Consider the following 25468-nt stretch of genomic DNA (forward strand, 5'->3'; position numbering starts at 1 on the left):
TGAGACACAAGTGCGCTCCGTTCGAGAGCGATTCATTCGATCCATTGAGATCCGTTGCGATCCGCGTATAAAACCAATTTGAGCGGCGGCCAGCGAACCAGTTGAGCGCTGACTTTGCAAACGTTTTCACGTCTCCAGGCCAACATATAAAAAATTAACCAAAAACTAAAAAAACCCACCGTAAGCTAACGAGGCCAACACAAATGCATTGGCCAAAAAACGACACGGCAAACAAGTAAAGACAAAATAATAATACCAAACGAAGAAACACTTTTCATTTCGCGCCTGTCTTTGCTTGACTTTGCTTTTGTCTTTGCTTGGCTTTGCTTTTTGGCCTGGCTCTTGTTTTTTTTCGCCGACCAAGTCAAGTGTTTGGGCCAAGTCTTTGGGCCGCTTTTATTCGTTCAACGGGCGCTCGAGCGAACGGTTGTTGCTTTGTTGTCTTTTTCCCACTTTTTGGCTTTGTATCTTTGCATCCGACGGATACGCGATTCGATTCGAGCCGTGCCGCGATTTTCTGTGTGTGTGCGTGTGAAGAAAGAGCTATATTTATATATATATAGATAGATATATATATATATATTTCGATATATAAAAAAGAAATATATATTTTGTTTGCAATCCGCCATCGTAATAGCAATAGTTTTTCCAGTGTTTATTACATAAAATATCAAAGCAAAAATATTTATAAAGCGTTTGCCCAGCGAGAAAATCTTATGCAAATGCGTTTTCAAAAATAATTAAGCGCCAGCCTCGAAGATTTGGCAAGAAAGTCGTTTGCAGTGCCTCAGTGACTTGGGATTTCTTTGGATTTAATTTGGATTTCTTTGGATATACTTACTACTTACCCCCCCGTTGGAAGTGCAACCTCTAAATCAAGGTAGGCCCTCGGCAAACTGCAGTTTATATAATGCGTGTGTGTGTTTGTGCTCCAAATTCAAACTTACATAACGATCTTCGAGCCACGCATGATACATAATGATGTATCGCTATCGGCGCCATTAGCATAATTCAATGCCTACCCGAAACAAAAACATCGAAAATCAAAATCTGTCACAAATCGGAGCAATTTGCGTAAGCGGCAATCATTAGGAGGTGTTCGAGTGGATTTTGTTTGTAGCTTGGCTTAATAGTTTAAACTTTGCCATTCAAAAAAATAGAAAAAAAAATAATGATGCTGGCGACCAGACATCTCACATGTGCCACATGAATATGCAAAAGAACAAGTAAACAACTTGCCCAGCGGTGAGCCCACCTGTCATCCGATCAAAGTTTATATGGCAGGGAAAAATGTAGTTAAAAATAGGTATTTCAAAAAGATTTTTTAATATTTTGGGTTTTAACAAATGTAGATAAAATGTGAAAAAATACACTATTTATGCTATTTATTAAGGAAGCTTAATTTCAAGAACCAATTAAAAATCAAAAACTTTTTTAAAATTTTTTTAAACTCTTTGACCACCTAAAATGGAATGACAAAAAACCCAAAATTATGTTTCAAATGAATATGTGTTAAAATCATAAATCAGCATAAAACTAGTCACATACATTTATGAATAAGCTTTGTTTTATTCATGAAATTATTTAACACAAAAATGAAAAATGGTAATAAATTATCGCTGTCATTAATATTAATTATATATTAGAATTTATTCTTGCGTGTCACAACAATCTTGATCAATAAATAAAATAAACTAAAGACTAAAGTAATGATTTATCTTCAAGCTGGAAAATAAAAGTGAAGATAAAGGATTTTAGTTAACAATTTTGCTACAAGTTTTATTAAAACTGAATAAGGATAACTGAAAAAAAATTTCTATAGCCAAACTGAGAAGACTTACCAGTATTTTAAACTAATTGGCATGCTCATCCATATCTTAACTATTTTTAGGCTAATTGGCATGCTAACCAATATTTTAGGTGATTTTATTAAACCATTTTGGGCGATTTGATAGTTTGACCTTATGGCTAAAACAAACTTGTTTGTTCGATAACACTTATTAGTATTAATTTTATGCAAAGTTCCATTTTTATAATTTCAGAGTATTTTTTTTCAATTAGCAAGTTCTGTTTCGCATAGCTGGTTTCAGTTTGCATTTATTTATTTACTTCATTTTTGCGGTTAGTGGTTAGTGCTAGTATGCGATCCCTAAAAGCCCCCTGCGATAGGTGTAGGAATGTACATATAAATTCTTCGGTAAATTGTATAAAAACAATCCACTGGAGTCACTTGCATTTTCTGTTCATAGCCAAGACGAAGCCAAAAGCTGCCATGCAATCGATGACTTGGACAAAAATAACTTGTTGCTTGCGATTGTTGTTGGTGGCGCAGGTTAAATGCAACAGCCACAGCAGCTGAGAGTGGATTGAGATTGAGAGTCACAGCAGCCACCCGCTTGTTTTACACTTGGAAAAAACATTCCTAAAATTTTATACCACCTAAAGAATCTATAAAACAAATTTGGGTTTGTTAGAATTTAGTTCTATCATTACAACTATCAGAGCTTGAAAACAATTCCAAATATTTGGTTTATTAAATATCTTTTGATAGAAAAACTTTGATTTTTCTGAAAAATGTTTTTTTTTTTAATTTTTATAATATATTTTTTTTAATTCTATTTTATTTGAGAAATATATTATTTGTATTATATTGTTATATTGTTATATTTCAGAAAACACTTCCCAAAATTGTGTTTATCTGAAAGGTTTATAACAATCTTGGAATTAGTTTTTATTAAAATATCTATTTATGTTTCAATGCCCAAAACTTTTAAGATTTTTTAAAAGTTAATATTTTTTTTGGAACATTTGGATATTGAAAAAGGTAAGGAACGTATTTTTGAGTGCAGCATTCTTGGAAAATCTCTTCGTTTTTTTTGCCGAGTATCTGTGTTTGCGATGGCGGGTGTATTTTTTTCTTTGCTTACTTTTTCTGCGAATATATATACGTGTGTGCATCTCTGCGTTCAATTGCACATCAGCTTACAAAGTATCCGTACCCGCAGCACCCGTAATTTATTTGCATTGTTTAGCTCTGTAGCGTTTTTCTTGTGTGGCTGCAATGATACTTAAAGTGCACAAAAAAAAGCGGCGATTTACATAAAATTTATTGCTGCCACATTACAAGTTAGTTAGTTAATGTTGCCCGCTGGCTGAATGGCTGAAATGGCTGCTGTTTAATTGTGTGAAAAGTGTTTACTGCAACGTGTGGATTCGGTTGCGGATTTGCCCAAGTGCCGGCACATCACGTATACGACACGTGGCGAGCCTTGAACTCGACCAAAAGGGTTTCGTTTTGTCTCGTCTCGTTTTGCTTCAACCGGTTCGGATTACATTCGATTCGATTTGCAATTGAGTAATCAAACCAGAATCGATTTGGCCACATCCACATACCGTACCAATCACCAATCGCGATCAAATGCCAAGTGAAGTTGTTTCGAGAACACAGAGACAGATCCACATTTTGGCTGACAACAAATGTTATATATAATCGCACAAATAAATTATTCAATTTATGTTAACTAATTCATTTAAATTATGGATTTACCGTTTGCGTCACAGCACTTTTATGGTTGTCGCGGAAAGATTTTCGAGTGTGCGATCATAAATTTGGTGCTAAAATGTGCAGAGTATTAGGGAACTTGTTATACAGCCATCAAACATGAAAATAAAATATTGGGCTGTCTTTGAAAGATAAATCTTAGAGACATGCTGACTTTTAACGACTTTTGATAACCATTAAAAAATTAATTCTAGATCATAGTGCTTGGCAAATACTTCCGATATTTTAATACCATGAAACAGTGGTTGGTCAGGAAACTGCAATATATTTACTTCTAATTTGTATTGCCACAAAATTGTAAGATTACTGAATAATCTAGCAACTTGCTTTTTTTCCTAGCTTATAAATATTTTTAAATGAATGGCCCTTAAAATATTGAAAGCTCTTACACCATAATATTTTTGTAGAATTAACATTTAAAACAACTTTTTATTTTTGCGGGAATTTCTTAAAAAATCTTCCACATTCTTACAACTTAAAATTCTTTTTGAATTACCATTTAAAACCACTGTTTTATTTCCTAGAAAGGTTTAAGCCTCTTAATAATTTGTTTCCTTGCTAAATTATAAAACAAGTTAGTGACTAATATTAAAATGAATTAACCCACAAAAAGCCCCAAGAATCATTGGAAGGCCTGAAAAGTTCCCCCTGTCGACGAACAAATATTGATCTCAATATGGCACCTTTTTCTTGCAGAAAAGTTAGCCAACAAGTCCGACAAGTTTAAGGCTTAAGATTTAATACAAGATTGCGAAATAGATGTATATAAATAAAAATGCTGTAGCCTTTGTAGCGAAAACTCGGTTTCCGAGGGGGCAACATCAATGAGATGTCTAATGATTTTGATGGTTTTCTATGGTTACTTTTTGGTTTTGTGTATTTGTATCTTTGGGATGCAGGCCTAATCCCCTCATCAAAGGCAGCCAGAGGGCAAATTCGCACTACAAATTGGATGATTTGCGATCTTTGGCTTGTCGAGGGTTGTCAGATCTTTGGAGTTTCGAGTTTGGAGGAAGGGCAACTTCAATGAGATGTTACCGTAGCGAATATCTAAAAATATCAGCTTATACTCTGTCCCGAGATAACTGAAATATTTCATCGGCATCATCAACGATCAACTATTCAACCGGTGATGGTGGTTATGCCCTTGTAACGATTGTTTATTTCTGGCGGAGCACAAATGCTGATATGTTAATGACGGATGGGATCCGAAAAGGTATAATACTTGCTGGTCAAATCAAACACATATGTACAATCGGTAGCCGATCGGTCTTTTCTTTTGTGGCAGCTGCTGATGGCATTTAAATCACTGAATTGGCATTGTGTGATCGATCAATGCTTCTTGGCTTCTTCTTGAGTATCTTGGGTATCTTGCCGCATTTAATGGAATTTTAATTAATTATTAGTTTCGTGCGACCTTTTAAGGCTTTCCAGTTCCCCAGCCTCCTCCATTTCCTGAACGCATATTTTTTGGGTTAACAATGGGTATTATTATTAAAATGCTATTCATCGATTGGCGTTGCCAAGGAAGGTTTTTTAGATTATACCATAAATCAATGTTCTTCTCAAGCTACTGTGTGTTTGTGAGGTGACAACCTGAACCATTCATTACTTATCTTTGCCATTTAATTGGTTTTATTTTTCACAAGTAGAGGTAACCAATTTCCATTAAAATATGGTTATATAAACAAGAAATTAAAAGGCAATAATTAATTGGCTTATATTTTCCCACTGCCAAACAAGTTGTCACTGGACTTTCTTTAAACTTGAGCTTTGAAAATTAATTTCCTCTCCTCGACAAGCGGCATTTCCCCCTTTATTGATCTATAAATCCATTATTTATCGACGCCAACGGTTTCCTTAAACTATTAGGTTCGAGTAAATCGAAAAATAAGCCATCAAAATATGGTCATAAGCTGTCAAGCGCTTTATTGCTTAACTTAATTATTATGTCGGACCGATATCAATTGGATTTAAATGTAATATGTTTTGGGTAGCATAGTAATTGCATCATTAGTGATGCCACTCGGTATCAGCTTGGAAAATTTGACAAATAATAATGATTTATTTAGGTAAAATGTTTTAAGTTTAGTTTTTAAGTCTTTAATGAACTATTGAAATTTGTAGATTTTTTAAAGATATTTTGAAGGTTAACACCAGAATTTTTCATTAGTGAATATTCGAAATGTTAAATGTTTCATGTTTTGAATTACTTTAATCTAAATATTTTCGCAACCATCTGTTGTTATTTTGTGAATAAATTGTATATTGATTTTATACTTTTTAATTTAACCATTTGGCTTGCCGTGTTTATATAATTTTCAATATCCAATGTTTAAATTTTTAAATATTTTAAACACTTTGTTAGGGTCTATAATTTGCTAAAATTTTGACTTCATCTTTTTTTAAATACATGCTAAAAGCTCCTGAGGCTTAAATTTAGCTGTATATTTATTTTAATATTAATATGGATTTTATTTTGTGTAAATATGAATAAATTTTTGGGTTTTTACTCTTCGATTTTGCCTTTAATTTGTCTGATAATTTCTCTATCATCGTTTTCAAACACGTTAGTGACTTCGTTGGTGTCTATAATTTGCTTAAATTTTGTTTTTAACAATTTATGTTAAATTTGTGGGCTTTGGTGTAGCTGTATCGTTTTAAATTTGCTTTGATCGCTTCGTTTTAGTACAAGTCCGAGTTTGAGCCGGTTTATTTTTTTTCACCGAGCTGAGCGATCAACTTTTTAGTTTTTTTTCTTAGTTGTTGATTTGCTGCTGGATGGATAATATATGTGTGTATGTTTGTGTTTTTAGCGATATTGATTTTTCGCATTAAGCGCATTTCTGCGTACCGAATTTTCAAGGCCAATAATCGTCGTTGTTTTGGGGGGAGGAAGTGGGAGGGGATTCAGGGGACTTTTGCCGGTAAAGCGGGTTTTTCATTTGGATTGAGCGTCGCAATTAAACGGCATCCATTTATCGTTGTCATTTCTTTTTCGCTGCCATTTCGCCTGTGCTTTTCCGAATCCCGAATAAACACAGAAATATGTGTGCAAAAGTCCAAGTTTGAAGTGTCAACGCTGTCGGCCTAATCAATTTGGCTAACCGCTACTTGGGAGTCGGATGAGATGAGATGATTAGGCCATGTTTGCCGCCCGGTTATGTAAGTGTTAGCCATCTAACCGAGAGATTTGAGACTGAAGACTGGAGATTCGAGATCCGATCCGGCGGGGCGGTGGCAATAAGCCATCTCAGGTGTCGTCATCGCCGGGTTTCAACATATTTCTGCCGCTTTTTATATTTTTCCACCCATTGTTGCTGCTGCTGAGCGGCAGTTCCGCCAATTAGCGACGCTTCCGCTGCTGCACACACACAGCATACACATACGTCAAATAATTTTCTCGGCTTTTCCTTTTTCCACTTTTCTCGCCTTCATTCATTTTACTTTGTTGCACATGCTAGAGTAGACAAAAATCGCAAATAAGTTTTAAATTACCTCCCCGGTCTTGTTAACTTTTTTTTTGGCAACTAATTGTTTAATAAACATCGATAAATATGTTTTGCTAATCAGGACAGGTTCAAAAATTTAATACAAAGTTGAAGTTGTTTTTTAGTCAACATAAAGAAAATAAGAACTTTAATAAAAATAATTTTCTAACAAATTTTTCTATGAAACATTTTTTTTTTTAAATGACTTAAAGAGTTTATTATGTTGATCAGCCAATTTTATTTTTATTATTTATTAAATTGATTTTCTATCCAATACTTAAAACTATTTTGCTGCTCAATCATTCCGAAACAATCAAAATAAATAAATACATTCAAGGGCATTACTTTCTTTTCTTTTTTTTACCATTGTTTCATCATAAAACAATTTAATTTGAAAAATTTGCATACATTTCCAGAGCCAAAAGCCCATAAAACATTGCGCCTTCGGTTACGCGTCAGAAATTAACAAATTAGTGCGATGTTTCGCAAGGCAACGCCAACAAACTTCCGAATTAGCCGCAATCCCAATCAACACAGCTCAAACTTAGCCACAAAGCCCCAACGAAACCAACATACATAAAATGTAAAATTAGACTTTCAAAATGTGTTTTCAAAATTAATGCCGCACATGCTCGTGGCATGCAGATGGCCCAAAGTTGCAGTTGCAAACTTAGGAATTTGTTGGCCAGCAGAATCCGGCCAAAGAGTTAAGAGCTAACCAGCCACAGCCAATTGATGGACCATGCCAGCTGGGCTCTCTAGAGCTTACAGTCTAGCATCTATAGTCTTTGGCCGCTTCTCACGCTTGTCAGAAAATGTCAAAAGTGAGGATGCCATGAATATTGGGGGGATGCCCAGAGTGAGGCATCTTCTTTTAGCCAGTCAGCAACGAAGATCGAATGCCCTTGGTATTCATTAATATTTCTTAATGATATCAGCAGAATTAGTCACTTAATAAGTAAATGGAAAATACCACTCAGTTTTGAAAATCCTTGTACTTTTCAGAGGAGTTTTTAAAAGTCCCAAATAGTTTTAAAACATAATGATATTGCATTTAAAACTTTACCAATTTTTAAGGTTTTTATTTAATAAATTTAATTTAATTTTTCCAATCATACTTCATACATTTTTCAATAGATTCATTTTTTAAAATGAAAAAACTTTGTTTTGTTTTATAAAGAAAAATATAACTTTTAATTTATTTTAATCCATAAATAAGTATCTAATTACTTAGCGCCCCGAAACGAAGTTGTGTGAAATCCGTTAAAATCAATTACGTTTTGGCTGAAAGCCTCTTAAGGATTTGTAGGCGTCAGTTGAAGCTGCTTGAGTGTTTTCCCATTAGCCAGAAACTTCGACTCGAAATATGCTCAAGACCTCTTTTGCGGAAATAGTCGAATGAGTTTCAAGAGGGGTTTATTTTAGAGAGATTTATGGGGAATTTGGAGAGGGGACTTTTGAGCGGGGCTTTGACCAATTGTCACAGGCGCCATCGGAATAGCCATGGTCATTGAAAAAGAGAGACAAGCTGACCAAATGGACAGGGTTCAAGACAGCTGGATGGCTGCTGTGTCATCTTGCAGGCGCATCTTTGTTCGGCGTGCCTCATCTTCAACCTCATCCCGAAAAACCCCATGAAATTTTTACCAGTTTTGCGTGAAGATGGCTTTTTTTTTTGCCTGGCTCGCCTGGCAAACTGGCACTGATGACCTTTTACGTCGCCTAAAGACTGCCTTCACTTCATCACGGACTCGACTTTAGAGAGATGGCAACTACTAAAAATTTGCATATCATTCATTCGGCAGATTCCCTTACTCCTGGCGCCCAGAAAATTAGTTGCGAGGGAGGCCGAGATAAAAACAATTTACGATTATTTCGTCTGGAAGTCTTGGATCTTCGTGGCCTTTCTGGCCCATCGACATCGTCCACGCATCCGGCGGCCATAAATTGCGATAAAATGTCAAGGATTTACAAGGCGGCCCCAAAGTGAAAGACTAACCAAGATTAACCAAGGGAATCGACGCCAGTCCCGTTGACAATTTAATTGAGCCTACAAGGTCGTAAACGGCCTTCTTTCACTCGCTGCTAAATCGGGGAGAAAAACAATCAGCAATAAAAATTCCAAAATAAATCATTCAATTCGCCAGAAAATGCTAAAAAAGCAAACGTGTTTTTGCATAAATATTTTATGTGTATTCTTTTCGCTGATTGGTTTTGCCATTGAGTGATTGTCTTTTAATGGCGTTTAAAGCATTTCAAATGCCCTCCTCTGTTAATTTGACAACGCATGATTGATGTGAAATACAGGTATTATTATTACTATGTGATATATGTTTTCAATTTCATGGAAGTTATAGAAAAGAATACTGAATGGCAGCAAAGTGGGTCAGTGATTGTCGGCATATCCTGTTGGCCCAGACAATGTGTGGGGGTTACTTATGAATTTTTGGAGTGGTTTCTTTTATATTTTTTTGAGCTCTTGTCGAAGAAAATCAATTAGCGGAGATGGGTGCTATGAAACATCCGGCTGACGGCGGCGATGAGTCAAGCCAAAATCTTAAGTCGGCGTGGGTTTGGCATGTAAATTGCGTCTAAGCCTCGTCTGGTTGGTTTTGTAATGAGCCGAATGAGCCCACTTCAACCTGTTGTCGAAGGAAGGAAAATATATTGCTATGTTTGGCATTTGGTTGAAGGAATTTCATCATTATGCTGGTCTTAATGTATTTTTGTAGAGTGATTTAAACACCTTGTTCTTTTTTCTAATTACTTTTTTAATTTCCATTAGGGGGTGTTAACGAAATAATAGTAGCTTAAGTGATAGCTATTTATTTGAGTTTTATTACATGTTTTGCCTTCAAGTTTCCATTTTCAAGACAATTTCTTATTTGCTGTCTATTTAAAAAACATTATATTTATGTATGCATTTAAAGTGTACAAATTGATGTATGTATAAAAAAAGGATTATTTAAATAAGGCGTGTTTTATTTTCCAAATATATAAAACACATGTGAAAAAGTTTATTCTTCTAAAAGAAAATACAATTTCTGATGTTTATCGTATTTATCCCATGGCTATTAATTAAAATATTTGCAAGTATAATGAATTTTTCTTAAACTATTCTTAGCTTTTAAAAAAATCCATCAGTGAGATCTTAAGACATAAACAAAATACGATAATAAGTCTTTAAAATATATTAAAAAATATTTTATTATTCTTAGTCATTAAACATTCAGTGGGATCTTAACAAATAAATTTAATACAATAGTAAATCTTTAATAAATATTAACAAATATTATTATTATATTTAAAATCCAACCTTCCCCAAATATATTTATTTTTCTACCCTCTTGAATAATACAAAATACCCAAATTAGCCGTTTGTAGTTCACTTCCATTCCTGACCAATTTTGTTTTCTTTTTTTTCCATCTCGCTCCCCCGTTTTAGCCATGTGCCGGCCATAAACCGAAGACACGCTTCCTAATTGAAAATAGAGCCAGCTAAATGGACGCGTAGCAAAAGGCCAACAGAGCGAGCGAGAGGGCGAGTGTGTGCGACAGAGAGAGCGAGTGAGACGATCGTGATTTGGATTTTCAGCGTGATATCAAAACGGAGCGGACAGCAGCTGAAGCGGACAAGAAAAACAAAATTCACGCCAAAATGTCCAACGCCACAAAAATGGTTTACAGTTATAGAATTTTATGGCTTTCCGGCGTTTTACTAGGTGAGTAGTGGCCTCAATAAAGACTTCAATTTCAACTCGACTTCGAGTTGAGACGGAGACACAAATTAAATGCTAAGTGCGTCGATTAAGCCAGTCGCCGTCAGTCGGTTAACCGACTGTCATCGCACTTTGTTTTGGCCCACTCGCAGTGTTTGGGCCATGCGTGAGCCAAATAACTTAAGAAATTGGCCATGGTCAAGTGTGGGAGGAAGGAGGAAGCAGCGAAAAAGGCAATACACCTGGCCAACTCGCGGAATTGCAGGTGCAAAACAATTGGCCAAATGTGCTATTTTTGGTTCGAAAAGACAAGTAGTTATTGGCTAATGAGCGGGAATTTGGCTTTACAAAAGGGAAGGCTTAATACCAATAAATTCTATAGCCCATGGGTATGGCAACATTATTTGTGAAAATTTGAATTTTAAAATTTAAATAAACAAGAAATTATGATTAATCATAGAAAGAAAGCAACTGAAATTAAAATGTACCAAGGTAATACTATTGCTTTTAAAATCTAAGGCTAAACTTATTAAGTATTATTGTTAAAAGGTTTACAAATAAATTAAGTGAATGGTTTTAAATTTGAGCACGATTATTAAGAAATGATTATTCCTTTCAAAACTTTGCTAAACTGCAGAATTTAAAAATAAATAAAGAGGGGTCTTATGTTATATATATTTATCTTAGAAATAATCTTAAGTAAAACAGCTTTAAGTTGTAAGATAGCGGGTCGTTTTAGTGTAAAGTTTTAATATTAAACCGTATAAATTTTGTGTAGGACATTCTATAAAAATTAAATTAAACATTTCCCCCATTTTTAGGTCCCATTTTGCTGGCCGCCATCGCGGTTCAAGGTCAAGAGCCAGCCAGTCCAGTATTTCAAAATCACAAGACGAAGGAATGGACGAATTTAGATAACATAACGTTCTCATTCGATTGCAAGAGGCGTTCGGTGGGCTTTTATGCCGACATGGAGTACAATTGCCAGGTGAGAAAACCAGAAGAGAGAGAGGGAGTTTAAATTACAGAGCTTAAGTCGAGCTTTGAAAGAGGTTTTCCAAATGCCTGAAAGTATACCATATTTATTTACCACTTATTTTCAAACCAACAGATCTTTCACATGTGCGATGAGGAGGGCAATCGAATTCCCCATCTGTGCGCCAATGAGACGAGCTTTAACCAGGAGTACAGAATCTGTGATTGGGACTACAACTTCAACTGCACAGAGTCACCTGTAGGTTTTATTTGCTACCCTGTAATACAACAGATACTTATTGTTTTTTTTAACCCCCAGAAATGGTTCTACCTGAACGAACTGACCTATGCCACAGATCCGCCAGATGAAGACGATGAGGATTACTAAACGATTTGCAATTAATTAAATATTTATTGTCTCTCCAAAACGCAAAACAAACTAATTAAATTAAACACCATATGAGAAAAAAAGCGCCGAGTAATTGTAACTGAAAAAGCAAGAAAGAAAAAAGTGTGAAAATCATGTGTAAAATTCCATGCAAATGAGATAAACTAATTTAAGCGCCTTGTTGACGATTTTGTTGAGTTTCGTTTTGTATGTTGTACTTTTGTATTGTAGTCTAATTGATCGAGTCGCGAGTGCAAGATGAGGAGTCGTGTTGTATGTGTATATAATGTATATAGAGATGGTCCCCAGTTCCATTTCCATTCCAATTTCAAAACCATTCCATAAATTTCCATTCGAAATTCACGGAAAAGCCTCGAATGGGTCCGCCACATTATTGTATAATTTACAAATAATCTTCGTATTTGTAAGCAATCTTAAACCGAAATAAAAACAAAATCAAATTGCTACTCTAATGCTTGTCTAATTAATTGACTAAACAAAATGTTTTCACAATTTTCGGTAATTTTCGTTTAATTTGTATTTCGTTTAATCTATTTGTTGTTGTTGCACACGTCACGGGAATCCACCGATCCCCATATATGGAAAAATAAACACATACCTCTGGGTAAACAACCCCCTAGAATATTGGTTGCTGGCACCTAACGTAACCCGGATGAGTCAAGTTCAATGGCGAAATGTTGTGGGCCAAAAAAAAGGGGTATTTAATTGCGAAAATTGGCATCCGTCAGCGGGCCGGAAAATTGTCCCCTCTCCAGTCACATTTTTATAAATTGGAAATGCCCGAGCTCAGAATCAGTCAGTTTGCTAACGAGTCTCCATCAAAATGTCACACGCGACCAGCTGTTTGTCTTTGCTCCTTATTGCAATCCTGCTAGGGGTGAGTTCTAAATAAAACATAATAAAATATCTATAATATAATATTTATATATTTTGTATAGCTTGGATCTGCCCAGTACTATACCCAATATAATCCCTACTACACGCCCAGTCCCACGTTCTCCAGCTTAAACAACTATTACTATCAGACGACGCCGTATCCTTATTACTACAGCACGTATACGACACCGAGTCCCTATAGCAACACACAGATTCGTATCTGGCCCTATGTCATCGGACAGTATCTGTATCCCACCTACTACAACACCAACTATTACAATCCTTATGCCTCTTTGAGTAACGCCAATTGGCAACGGTATTATGCAAATGTTTATGGAACGAATTCTAACTCGTATAATTATGGAAAAAAGTAATTTCTAGTTTACACTAAGTGTTTTTTCATTTGTTAAGATGTTTAGCCAATACAAATAAAATATTTATTTTGATACATAACAATGACTTGAAAAATATTTATATCATTTGTGGTTTATCTTTGTTTACTAATTTTCAGTAAAACTAACTGGAGATTTGTGTAACAACCAGCAGTTTAATGGCACTACAATTAGGAAATTAAAATTATAAATATAATTGGATAGAAAAAATGATCTTGATTCTACGAGAAAATGAAAGGTTGTCTGTGTGATTTGGTAAAAATTTCACTCCACTCCTGAAATATTACCTAGGTATTATATTATTATTCATTCCATAAAAACTGTCTCGTAAATTACAAAGTCAATTGGTCTCTTAAGATAAACAAATGGTGAGAAATGTCCAGGCCCGAATGACTTAAATCAAAAAAAATCTTTATTTACAAAAATTAGCTTGTAAAAGGGAAATCAGAGACGTAATTGGATCGCTTAAGATAGCTAATTGCTACGAAAGAATGAAAGGTGTCTGGGAAACACGAGTCCCTCATAAAAATGCAAATGTTGTGACCAAAACAATATTGATAATCCAGAATATGGAGCTGGCTAAAAACACAAAGGTGTGAGAACCGTTAGGATTACGACGGCTTTTTGAATGGAACTTTTTGATATAATATTTCTGGGTTCTCTTCGTCTAAATGGAGTTTCGTTGACACTGTCATAGAGCCAACCTACAACCCACCGAGTCGGAAAACCTGAACCCCACTGAACCCGAACCTGAACCTGAACCCAAGTTGGTGTACTTAACGGTTTTCACACACAATCGCTAGTTCCAGTTGGCCACCATTATGTAATGATTTGGACAAACCTTTGGATTATACTGCAACAGAGCCCAGAGCAATGAACCTGCATTGTTTTATGTAAGCGATATGTGGCAACTCCAACTCGATTTGATGTAATGCTAATAAAGTGTAAGATCATAAAATCCGAACACCTGTTTATAAGATCCGTCTTTAAAGCGTTTCTGGAGCAAGAGATTCCAAGAGAATGTTCTGGATAACTGTAACTTCCTCACGGAACTGTGACAATTATTAGCCACAAATCAAAACATTTCGATAAGAAAGGGTTCATAAGCTCAATATAGAACTTTAACCCAATGCGACATTATCATGCAAATCATGTTTGAGACAGATGATCTTCGGGGAATGTGAATGGTTGAGGTGCGTAAAAGAAAGAGAGGCCCCGAGCTGAGCAGAAAGAGAGAGAGAGAAACTGCGTAGTGGGGAAATGGGTCAAGACAATCGAATCACGAAAGGCGGCTCAAAGCGACGGATGGCTTGTAAAAGGTAGCCGGCAAAAATGTTTGGCATCGGATTTGGTTTATTTTATTTTACCATGCAGGCGAAACACGAAACGAGAAAGCCACAAAACCCATTTATCTCTCAAGGCCTCGCAATGCTCTTTTGGGAAAATTGTTAAATTTATTTTGTATTACCAATTAGTTAATTAGAAAAAGTGCAACTCACTTTTTGATGGTAGCAATTGCAGCAGAACGTAAAAGCTGTTGATGAGTCCACTTTTCTCCACTTTTTTTCTCCACTTTAACTAAATGCATTTTTGGCTTACGAGGTAATTATACCAAAAATGGTTGCGAGTGAATTATATTCTGACCTATAAAAATTTAATGAAATTAAATATTTTTTTATTTACGAAACTTTAAAAATATATTTGTAATAATTATAATACTAATAATTAAAATATTTTTTAAATATTTTTAAAAATGTTAAAATAATAAAAACAGTGAAATATTATTTTCCTTTTTAATACATGTTTACCTCTTTCACTTTTTAATTTAAATCTCTGTTTTTTAGCAATGCTTTTTTAAATTGTATGCAATTATTCCTAGATTTTACGAGATTATCAACATGACTAAAGAATTTAAAAAAAATGTGTTTATCCCACCTAATGACTAGAAGTATTTGAAAATGTATAAAGGCATTGGGCGCATTCTGTGACGTCAGTTGTGCCTCTTGTCACGTTCGCAAACCATTTTCATGCTCTTAGTCATTGCACGACAATTCGTAATAAAGGCAACCGATACAGGAAGCTTCAAAAGTAAGAGAGGTATACTACAGATAGAGATAACGCCGAGATGGAGACATTGACTTTGCAGTTTTTTTTTGGGCGCTGCTGCCGTTTAGGGGAAATTGTGAAGTGAAGAAAGTGTTGAAAACGAAATTGTAACTGGGAGAGCGTGTGTCTCTGGCTTTTTGTGAGAGTGGTGCTGCTTGGTAGCCAAGCAAACACGGCGAAGAAGCGCCGACTTGGCCAAGACTGGTCCGCATCTACATCAACCGAAAACCCAAAGTCCGAGCAGCGAAGTCGACTGAGGCAGCGGCGGTGGATCTTACCTGGTGGCCGAGGCCAACTCCGATTGCCAGTCAACGGGCACATCTCAAGCGTTGCAGTCGCTTTCCATGCGAACTCGATTTTCAAAGCCATCTGCACTCCTTTCCTAACTTCCAAACTCAACTCAACTCAAGTCTCGTGGTTGTATTTATTTTTTGGCCAACATCTGCGTGTCTGCCACAGATTCGCGTGAAAGTGGTCCAAATCAATCACAAATAACTCGGGATACAGCGAGTGTTGCAATTATCATACACTAATCAAAGAGTCACAGCCTTTATTATGGTGAGTACGAAATTGGATAAGCCCGGTGGCCAAGTTCAATTACCATACAGAAAACAAATTAAGATTCATTGGGAAGATAATTCACTAAGAAAAAACATGTTATGGATCCTTGTATTAAATAGTATGTAATTAGGCCCCACGGTGGGCGCCAAATGTTTATTATTAGGTCAATATAATACAAATCATAACCTAGTTCTTCACGATTGGGAAAAATGTATTTTAAAATCAGGAAAAAGCTAGATTAGATTCAAAATGTAATATGTATTACTCAAATATCTCTTTTGACCTGCAAATTGAAAGTATTATAGTTCTGTTTTTCCGGTGCTTTGTTCATTGAAATTCTGGGCACGCGTCAACTGTCCCAAATCGCTTTTCCTCAATCTCTTTTGAAAAAAAAGGAGCCACAGCCCGCACACAAAAGGTTCAAAAGATGTTGGCCAAAAAGCTAGTGTGACAAATGCTAACAATTCTTGGCACAAAAATCTCTTGTTTGTTTGGCTAGTTCCAAAGCCAAACTTTCTTTTGAGGCGTGTTTTCATTCGGGCCAGTTTTCAATTGTTGGTAAGATCCCCGAGCTGTTATTATCTTGGCTGGCAAACTAACTAACCAAGCTAAATACACATTCACATTTAAGCCACCTGCTCGTGTCATGAACTGCGACATTATATTGACATTAGATAATGGTCGAATGGTTAAATTGGCTAAACTTCAACCACGTGCCACTCAATTGCATCATAGGCCATCTCTTACTAACAACTTTACTAGCTCATACATTTTATTATGACAAGCCCAACGATAAACGTAAAGAAAGTCGTGCATAATTACCCGAGATAAACCTTGGATTTTATGGTTTTATGTGTACGATATGTAGTAAAATCATAAAATACTAGCTGCACCCACGTAAAATGAAAGTTCAAGGAATTTATGGCTACTCTAATTAATATTATGTACGATAAATAAATATTTTATAGGCAAGATTAGCTGAATCAACAAAGCGCTTGTTTAGCACATTTAGGTTTAATTTTGTTAATTTCGGTGTTTTCATTACCGTTGTTAAATAATCCGTGAGCCAGACAGAAACGATTTCAAATTGTCTGTCAAATTATTCAACTAATGTGATAAATGAATAATTATGGGTGTTTTTTTCGAAAAAACTTCCTTAGATCTGTCTGAAATATTAAGCGAATTCCGGATTAAATCTACCAAATCATCAGTTAGTAACCATTTTATGGTTGTTCGGCATCATTTCGTTCGGAACCCAAAGGCGAAATCTTGCCCGGCAGCAAGTGCAAATATTTTCGGTTAATATTTACATATATGCCACATAAAGTCGAATGAAATTTCACCCATAATGTTCGAGAAGATGGCCTGAAAGTAAGTGTGTGTCTTTCGTGAGTCAGATGTGATAACGTTCAAGTTTGATGATGAAACAACCCAGAAGATGTTAATTAAAGGGTTGGGGGATCGATCGCGTTTAAAACAAATACGTAGTGAAACTAAGCCTGAAATACCGAGTTCAGTCTGTCAATCGGGAACTGGAAAATTATGTAAATCAATTAATACATATAAATCGGTATTTAACAATGCATTTCTTCGGCTGTTGCATCACTTGAGGGAAAGACTTTCTTCTTTGTTTTCCCGCATTTTCGGATGCCCACTTGAAATTCAAATCAATTTTCTCGCTCAGTTTAATTTGAATCAAGGCCATGCCAAAATAGATTTCCTTTTACAGTTGGAGCCAAAACAAATTGGGCACAAAGGCATTTGGCCTACTAATAAAAAAGCGAATCATTCACAACAAAGAGGCCTCACAAAGGGCCACCAATAACATTTTATCAAAATAAATCCAAAGCGAACGCAAATTATGTCGAGAATTCTTAGCATCTGTTTTGCAAATTCCTTTTGGCCAGTTAATTAAAACATCTTCAGCGTTTTGACAAATATTCTTTTTTGGGGGAACGAAGCCAACCGTTAGCTCCACATAATTTGTTTACCTTTTGTTCGGGTTTATTGTCTTTGGTTTAGCATAGTTCCATTCCCATGGGCTTGTGGAGAATCTCCCAATTAGGTATAACAATTATATTTATGTTTTTCTGGGGATTCTGCAGGTGTATTGAAAATGGAAAGCGCGTTAGCAATGACTTTCGGTTTTTGGGTATTCTTGGTAAAGATATTTTAGTCAAATATGGGGTTTCGGTAGTTTACATCTAAATTTCACTTAGTGGAAGTGAAGGTAGCTTACTTTTGGTTTCCAAGAAATTCAGTGGGGGCAATAAATACTGAATGAGTTGTAGGTTTAAAAGCCCATAGGCTTAAAGTTTTTAATTATATAGCCGAGTAATAATTTAAATACAAATTTCCCTGAAGATTAATAGAAACCTAAAATATGGTTAATTTTCCGTTAGATAGCTAGAACAAAAGGCAATAGATAGAAAACTTAATATTAAATCATATTACACTTAAGGAAAATATAATACATTTGCGGATCAACTTCAAATAAGCTTGTCTCCAAATACAAAGAACTAAGCCATTGAGGTTATTGGCTAAACGTCTAAACAAAATAACCTGCTTAAATTTCACTTTGTCTCCATCCGGCTACCTCTTTAAGTATATAAATCACTGTTTTATACAATGCGACATATTATTTTTGCAACCTTTTAAATTTACATATAAATTGCCATTGGCGGCCGGCTAAAAGAAATATTTGAAACGCTAAAAAAATGTTGATTATGCAAGAGTCGTCAGGTTCAGTTAAAAAATGGGAAATGCTTTCGCAGCAAGACACCAAGTCATAAAACGTTTTATAGCCCCAGCCGTTTGAGCAGTTCAAAGTGGATTCTAAAGTGCGTTTCACGACACGGCAACAGGTTCGTTTCCTAAGTCTTTTGTTTACGCAATTTCCGCACCTTGCTATGATGAAATGCCTTCTTTTTTTTTTGTATTTCTTGGACAATGAGAGAAACACATACTGATATAATTTCTCTGTTGGTTCCACTTTCAGTTTCTCACAAAGAGTTCAAGTGCGCGGCACTCGTTGCTGTTGCTTCTGTTGGCCTTTTGCTGCCTGAGCAGTGCCTTTGGAGCCAAGATAACGAAGAAGGTTGTTGAGAAGACGTCGGAAAAGCCTGAGGCTGAGGCAGAGGAGTCTGCTGCTGCTGCATCGCCGATTGAGGAGGAAAACGATGATGATGACGAGGAGGAAAATGATGACGACGATGAGGAGGAGGAGGAGGCGGTGGATGCAGCAGACAAAGAAGCTGCCACATCAAGTAACAAGAACCCCAATGCAGTTCAGGCAGCCACCGATCCCACAGATCTCAGTGTCTGGGGCATGGTCCGCACTCTTTGGGGCTGGCTGCGCAGCGATCTGAGTGAAAGCCTATTCGGCGATGACGACAAAGATGACGACGGGAAGCCAGCGTCCGGCAGCTCAGCTGTGGGTGAGTCCCCCGCCAAAAAACAAAAGATTTAAAAAGCAAATATTAACACAAAACGCAGTTTAAGAGGTTTACACAGAAAGAAAATAGATAAAAGCAACTTTGAATATTTGCAAATTAATTGCTTTTATGTTAGAAATATTTGTTATATAATTCGAAGGGATGTATTTTATTTAGAATTTTTTTCTATATTAAATAGTTAAATTTTTGTATCTAAATTTTTAGTCAAAACTAAATCAAGGTTTTATATTAGTTTTTTAGGATTTCCAACATTTTTAATTGCATAAATATAAAACAAACAAGTTCATAAGCAATTGTTACATTTTAAAGTTATATACACTTTACAATTTACATGTTATATATCTTTTATTATAGCTTGCCCAATTTCTATCATAAATCTTTTTAGGTTAATAACTTTTAATATCACAAAAATTACATCACAATTTTACAGCTAAACAACACTTACATTTTCTATGACATAATTGAAATGTCAATTTCACATAAACCGTTACTACTTGTAAATGAGATTAACATCCCTATTTTCTCTTTGTGTACACCGCAATTAGTGTGGTCATTTGAAATCAGCTCAGTGCGTGTCTCATTTAGGCTGATTGCATCTGCCCCTCAAATGATTAGCGGCTTTTCTTATCGAAGCCGATTTCCCAGCGCCCTTGCTCACTTGGCTCACTTTCGTTTTCAATGAAACCTGAAGCGGCTAAACAAACAGCAAAAAGCCGCTAAGAGGTGTTAACACCAAAGAGCTGAGAAAAAATCATATATATATGTAGTTTGTATGGAGATGCCGGACGACGATTGTAATTTCACTTTCCGCATCTTTTCTAGAGCCGCTCAAATTATTTATTAAATAAGACAGCAAAAAAAAAGCGGCTGGCTCATCTCCAAAACGATGAGAAAATATTTTTGCTTGTTTTTTTTTGTTTTTTATCGTTGTTTGCGAATTGTTTTTTATTGGACTTTCGCATAGCTGAGCGTTCAGCTCTGTTTATTGATGAAATTATAGCAGTTGAGGGAGATAAACCCAGTGGAATTTCATTTGGGAAGTGGAGATTTTTATGAACTCACCTTAATGTTTTCTAAAGATTTGGCAGTTAATTAAGTGATTTTATCTTAAGGCCTTACATATTTGCAGAAATTGTTTGGCTTTAAATAAATATTCTTAAAATTTCAATGACTTCCTTCAATAAAACTTATTGTCATTCTAGAAAATATTTTACACATTTTAAAGTTTCAAAGAAAGTTAGGAACTTTTTTTTATATTTTGTATTATCTGTTTTTTATATGCAAGTTTCTCTGAAAATTTTGTGAGAACCTGAGAACTTATTTTAAACAATTTTTCTTATGTTGGAACTATTTCTTATTACTAAAATTTATTTTTCTTTCAGAGGGTCGTACCTTCGGCAAAATCCGTCGCCTGCAGATGGCCTTAATCCCGATCATCTTCAAGTTTGGAGTTCTTTCGGCAATGGTGGCCTTCCTTGTTGCCATTGGCATGAAATCCCTCTTCCTGCTCAAGGTTCTGGTGGTAATGAATTTCATTGCCATTCTGGGCAAGTTCATTACCCTGAAGTCGAGCCTCTTCGGACAGTATGAGAACACGGCGCCTTCGTTCAATTACCCCGGCTGGAATCCTCATGCCAAGGAGTCGTGGGGCGCCACTGGCTTCAGTGGACAAACTGGACATGGAGGATCACATGGTGGACCACCCAGCAAGGAGATCCACCTGCACATTCACGGAAATGCCCAGACTCAGGCTCAGCTGGCGGGTCAGGGCTATCAGTATGAATCGCAGTCAGGCGGATGGGCCAGTCGATCGGATCCCTATGGAGCCTATGCACCCACGGGTCAGTTTACCGATAGTCAGCCGGTGGGCGGAATTGCTGGCGAGGTGCCCAATAATACGGATCCCATGTCCCTGCTGCCCACAAAATACCGGGCGAGGCGACTCATCCGCTGAAGGAAACAAAGAGCTGTTCCACTCATCAATGGGAAGTCAACGACCACCGCGTTTAATTAGCTAGCACACATTTTTAGTCAGCGACTTTACAAGGACGCAGCTTTACGTACACCTAAAACTATAGTTACGAGCCCCCTAGTATTTAATTAAATTATTTGCCCCCAAGTAGATTTAAAATGAAAATCATAATTTGTAATAAATAGTATAAATAATATGTAAAAAATAGATGGATGCCACCGTTTGTTTGAGCTAGCCGAAACAATTACCACTAAAGACCCAGAAGATCGTGATTGATGGGTCTCTGAAGAAGAAAGTCGAACCGAAGTTCGTTTTCGGCTGAGCTTTTTCGCTTTTTCGGGGGGTCTGTGATTAATTGGGCATTTGACGGGTCTCCAGCCACCGACGAGATTTCTTTGGGGCGTGTGCTGCGCCTAATCATCGGCTTTATCGCGAACATTGAAATGGAAGTCCAAGTCATGACTTGACATTGCGCATTTTTGCTGCCTTCTTTTTTTTCGGTAGCTTGGAGGCTTGGAAGATATTTCCAAAGCGAAAAAACCCAGACATATCCAATTATGCTCAATTATTATAGAGTGGATAAGCCGATTTGTTTATTAGCAACTACCCAAATGGGCTCGACTTCATCATATTTCCATTTCGCTTCATTTACTTCAAATATTTGCACAAAGTGAAAGATTGGCTGACTAAAGATGGCGAGAAATATGGTTAGGGTTGAGTAATTGCTGGCTTTGGCTTTCATATAACGCCATTTAGTTGATAGAGATATTATATCGGCTTAGCTTGGGTGATGATTGATGGATTAGAGCTGCGACTGTGAATGGTGTTGGCAGAAAAAGGTGTTTAATATGAATTTGATACTGTGAATCAGTAAATTAAATTGAATTGATCAGTGAGCGATATGTCCCGTTGATAAATATTAATTTATTGCACCGTTTCTATCGGCTATTTAAGGTCAAGGAAAAGGTTTAATATTTCCTTTAAAATGCTACTCAAGAAAAACATTACTTCCATTTTAAGAGAGGATATATAATATTATAAAAGTGTTATTATAAAAATATGACTTTAAAAAAATTTTTAAAATATTATATCCACATTAAATTAGAAAGTGGGACTTATGATTTATTTGTAAATTAATATCCTGGGTATTTTAAAATCAAATCACTTAAAAATAGCTTAAATGAAACCAAAAACACATAACATTTAATTTATTTCAAGGTAGAAGGCTATATAAACAAACACTACCGTTGCCAGATGGTCTTAAATACTTATGTTTTCTAAGCTTGGCTTAGTTGATGGTATGTTCATGTCTTTGCTAAAGCTGAAGCCCCAAAAGTAAGCCACAAAAATTCAAAAGATCCGGAAAGTAGGCACCACATTTCTCATCGACCTTCTTTAATCTGCCCCAAGTTCGTGCCCTAAGTCTTTTGATTTACGCGCATTAAAAAGCACTAAAAAGCACAACACGCTCAACAGGCTGTTGGATGAATATTAATTATTAGCAAGGACCTGTTAATTAGCCCCCATAGAAAGTGAAGCCAGAAGCGTTTGACAAGCAATTAAGCAGTTTTAAACGACAAGTGCCGCACACTTTAAAAGCCGAACAACGAGGCGAGGTGATCGATAAATATTTATCTGAGGCAATTAGAGCCGCTCAGACAGTCGGGCGAGCATGTAATGACCACAACCCCAGATCTCGATCCCCTCTGCCTTTGTGGATCTCCAAAGTGACTGACTGGTCTGGCTGGCGTTATGGAATCTTGCTCTTGCTGACTGATTTATAGGAGGACATAGTGGACCTGGCCATTAGCCAGCCGTCATAAGTGTGGGCCGGTGACGTTCGACTTGAGTGACGAGAGTCGCTTTTGAGACCATAGTGATGTCTTCTTTGTCGGCAGACGACGACGACGACGGCGATGGCGAAGGCCTGGCCTTAGTCGAGCGTTTCAATTAATTAGTTAGCCGTGCCAAAAACAAAATGGCGCTGCTTAAAGCCGAACAGTTGATAAGGCCAAACCAGCAGTAAGAGCAAAATATAATAGGTAGACGACTGCTTACTACAAAGTAGAAATAAATGAAAATGCACATTGAATTTCTCTGATCGCTGGTCTTCGACTTTAGCCTTGACTTTGGCTTTGGCGGCTTTCTAACGCACAGCAGCAGGCCAATTGCGATTATTGAAATACTCCAAAGGTTTTTTCTGTCCATTTCATTTGGTAGCTTGGTCGGTTGGAAGCTTGGCCGCTTGGAAGCGACAAATCATGAGCATCGACAGATGCACCAGAGCCAGCTTCTTTGTAGAGACAATATATATAAAATGTGGATAATTGCGTCTAACTGACAGCCAAGGCGCTGGGCAGCTGGAGGTGCACGAAGAGAAAATAGCACATTAATTCAATAAGGAATAGCTTAAATATTTGGCAAATTAAAATTCTTAAACCCCTTAAAAATTTTAATTTATATAGAAACTAACAATATTTAGTTTAAATCCACATTAAAGTAGAACAAATAATATTCACATTGGGTATAAATATTTATATCCCAAACAAAATTATCTATTACAAATTGAAAATTTATTTATATTTATTTTATATTTATATACAACATATTTTTTTACATCAAAAACTTATGAAGTTAAATTATCATAAATATAACTAATTTAAATATAATTAGCAGATGTAAAATAAATATATTCTTGTATGAAATATCATTTAGACATTATAACATCAAAAGTAGGTATGTTAGAAATAGCATATTTAAAAATAACTTAGACTTTTAAGCTTGTAGTATAATACGTGTTTCTTAATCCATAAGTCTGTTAAGAAATCTTTGGATCTCTATAGTTAAAAAACAAACGTAAAAAACAGTATTAATTGTGATGTTATGTTATGTTATGAAAATGATAAAAGGGAATTGGAAGATCTAATGGGCATTATTTTAAAATATTTCTTGCCATGTATGAGTCTGAACCGGGGAAGTTGGGGGTAGGAGACTTGCTGTCAGCGGATCTGGCTGCTGACTGCTCTCACTCTCTTTCTAACATGATAATTGGACATGGCCTGGGAACGGGTATCGTATCGTATCTGAGGTGGGATGGATGTCAGCTACCTTATATCAACCGTAGATGTACAACCAACTACCTTGGCGACATCTTTGGCAGCCCTATGTCTCCTTAATTGCCTGTCGACTGTCGCCTATCTCTTGTCCAGCTGAAAGTGAAATTGATATATGAGACATACGATTACCCACATATAAACAGTCGCGTTCATCACGAATTCTTCGCTAATTCGCCGCTCACAGTGGATAATTTCGTAATTCCGGTGGCTAATCAAAAATTCGAGCAGTGTGCGAGTGCGTTGACCAAATGGGGCTTGGGCTTTGGGCTTGGGGATTGGAATCGGGGACTCGATTCGGTCACACCTCGTTCCAAACTTCAATCTCGACAATATCAATAAGTTGTGCAAACTTTCTTTTTGTGCGTGTCCATGGTTTTATGTTTTTTCTGGGATGGCGCCCTCTTTTATTTACTCTTTATAAGATCAGTTTTGTGACGCAGCCCAGCCCTTTTACACATAAATAGCATTAGTTCGCGAATTGTCAAAATCAATTATGGGCTCAACTTGGGTAAATAGCAAAGAAAAACTTTCATTTTTCATTTGCTCGACAGGTGGAACGAAAAAAACGTGCCTTTTCACAGCCAGAATTTATCAATGATGCAACTGTCTTTCGGTTTATTTGGTTAACAAATCGTTGATGCAATACTCGCGAGGTGCTAATGAATTTCGTTAGGGAAAATAGGTAAAAGTGGTGAAGGGGGTATGTTAAAAAAACCTAGTTTATTTTTTCTGTTTATGCCAACTCATGTGGGCTGAAATTTCTTCGCTGTTGGGAGGAAATTTCCATGGAACAACCACCTTTTTGACCTAAGCAGGATTTGCATCTGCCATACA

At 36.2% G+C, this 25468-nt stretch overlaps 3 protein-coding genes across 5 annotated transcripts; all 3 read left to right on the forward strand.

The window, feature by feature from the left end:
• The first annotated feature begins 106 nt into the window (after window positions 1-106).
• Window positions 107-12922, forward strand: ckd (cracked). 3 transcript variants are annotated; one of them, XM_070214947.1, is made up of 6 exons: window positions 107-180; window positions 653-880; window positions 10499-10775; window positions 11594-11760; window positions 11884-12006; window positions 12067-12922. In XM_070214947.1, exons 3-6 carry the CDS (start codon window positions 10712-10714, stop codon window positions 12133-12135), a joined length of 423 nt encoding a protein of 140 aa, XP_070071048.1. In that variant the 5' UTR covers window positions 107-180; window positions 653-880; window positions 10499-10711; the 3' UTR covers window positions 12136-12922. The 3 variants fall into 3 exon arrangements, with proteins under 3 accessions (XP_070071048.1, XP_017000953.2, XP_070071049.1); XM_017145464.3 differs by having other exon boundaries at window positions 108-180; window positions 638-880; XM_070214948.1 differs by having other exon boundaries at window positions 137-180; window positions 644-880.
• Window positions 12923-12944: 22 nt separating this feature from the next.
• Window positions 12945-13446, forward strand: LOC108059965 (uncharacterized). Its single transcript, XM_017145467.3, has 2 exons — window positions 12945-13033; window positions 13095-13446. The coding sequence occupies exons 1-2, from the start codon at window positions 12980-12982 to the stop codon at window positions 13404-13406; spliced, it is 366 nt and encodes a 121-aa protein (XP_017000956.2). The 5' UTR covers window positions 12945-12979; the 3' UTR covers window positions 13407-13446.
• A 2402-nt stretch (window positions 13447-15848) lies between these two features.
• On the forward strand, window positions 15849-21628 carry LOC108059894 (uncharacterized). The gene is made up of 3 exons (XM_017145358.3): window positions 15849-16088; window positions 19090-19528; window positions 20929-21628. Exons 1-3 carry the CDS (start codon window positions 16086-16088, stop codon window positions 21498-21500), a joined length of 1014 nt encoding a protein of 337 aa, XP_017000847.1. The 5' UTR covers window positions 15849-16085; the 3' UTR covers window positions 21501-21628.
• Window positions 21629-25468: the final 3840 nt, after the last annotated feature.

This window comes from Drosophila takahashii, chromosome 3L (genome assembly GCF_030179915.1).
Source record: "Drosophila takahashii strain IR98-3 E-12201 chromosome 3L, DtakHiC1v2, whole genome shotgun sequence".
Taxonomy (NCBI): Eukaryota; Metazoa; Arthropoda; class Insecta; order Diptera; family Drosophilidae; genus Drosophila; species Drosophila takahashii.

Excerpts from the sequence above, each read along its gene's own strand:
- ckd (XM_070214947.1), top strand. The coding sequence starts at position 10,712 with ATGTCCAACGCCACAAAAATGGTTTACAGTTATAGAATTTTATGGCTT. Across the intron at positions 10,776-11,593 it reads GCTTTCCGGCGTTTTACTAG|GTCCCATTTTGCTGGCCGCC; the intron begins GTGAGTAGTGGC and ends CCCCATTTTTAG. Across the intron at positions 12,007-12,066 it reads TCAACTGCACAGAGTCACCT|AAATGGTTCTACCTGAACGA; the intron begins GTAGGTTTTATT and ends TTTAACCCCCAG.
- LOC108059965 (XM_017145467.3), top strand. The coding sequence starts at position 12,980 with ATGTCACACGCGACCAGCTGTTTGTCTTTGCTCCTTATTGCAATCCTG. Across the intron at positions 13,034-13,094 it reads TTATTGCAATCCTGCTAGGG|CTTGGATCTGCCCAGTACTA; the intron begins GTGAGTTCTAAA and ends TATTTTGTATAG.
- LOC108059894 (XM_017145358.3), top strand. Across the intron at positions 19,529-20,928 it reads GTCCGGCAGCTCAGCTGTGG|AGGGTCGTACCTTCGGCAAA; the intron begins GTGAGTCCCCCG and ends TTTTTCTTTCAG.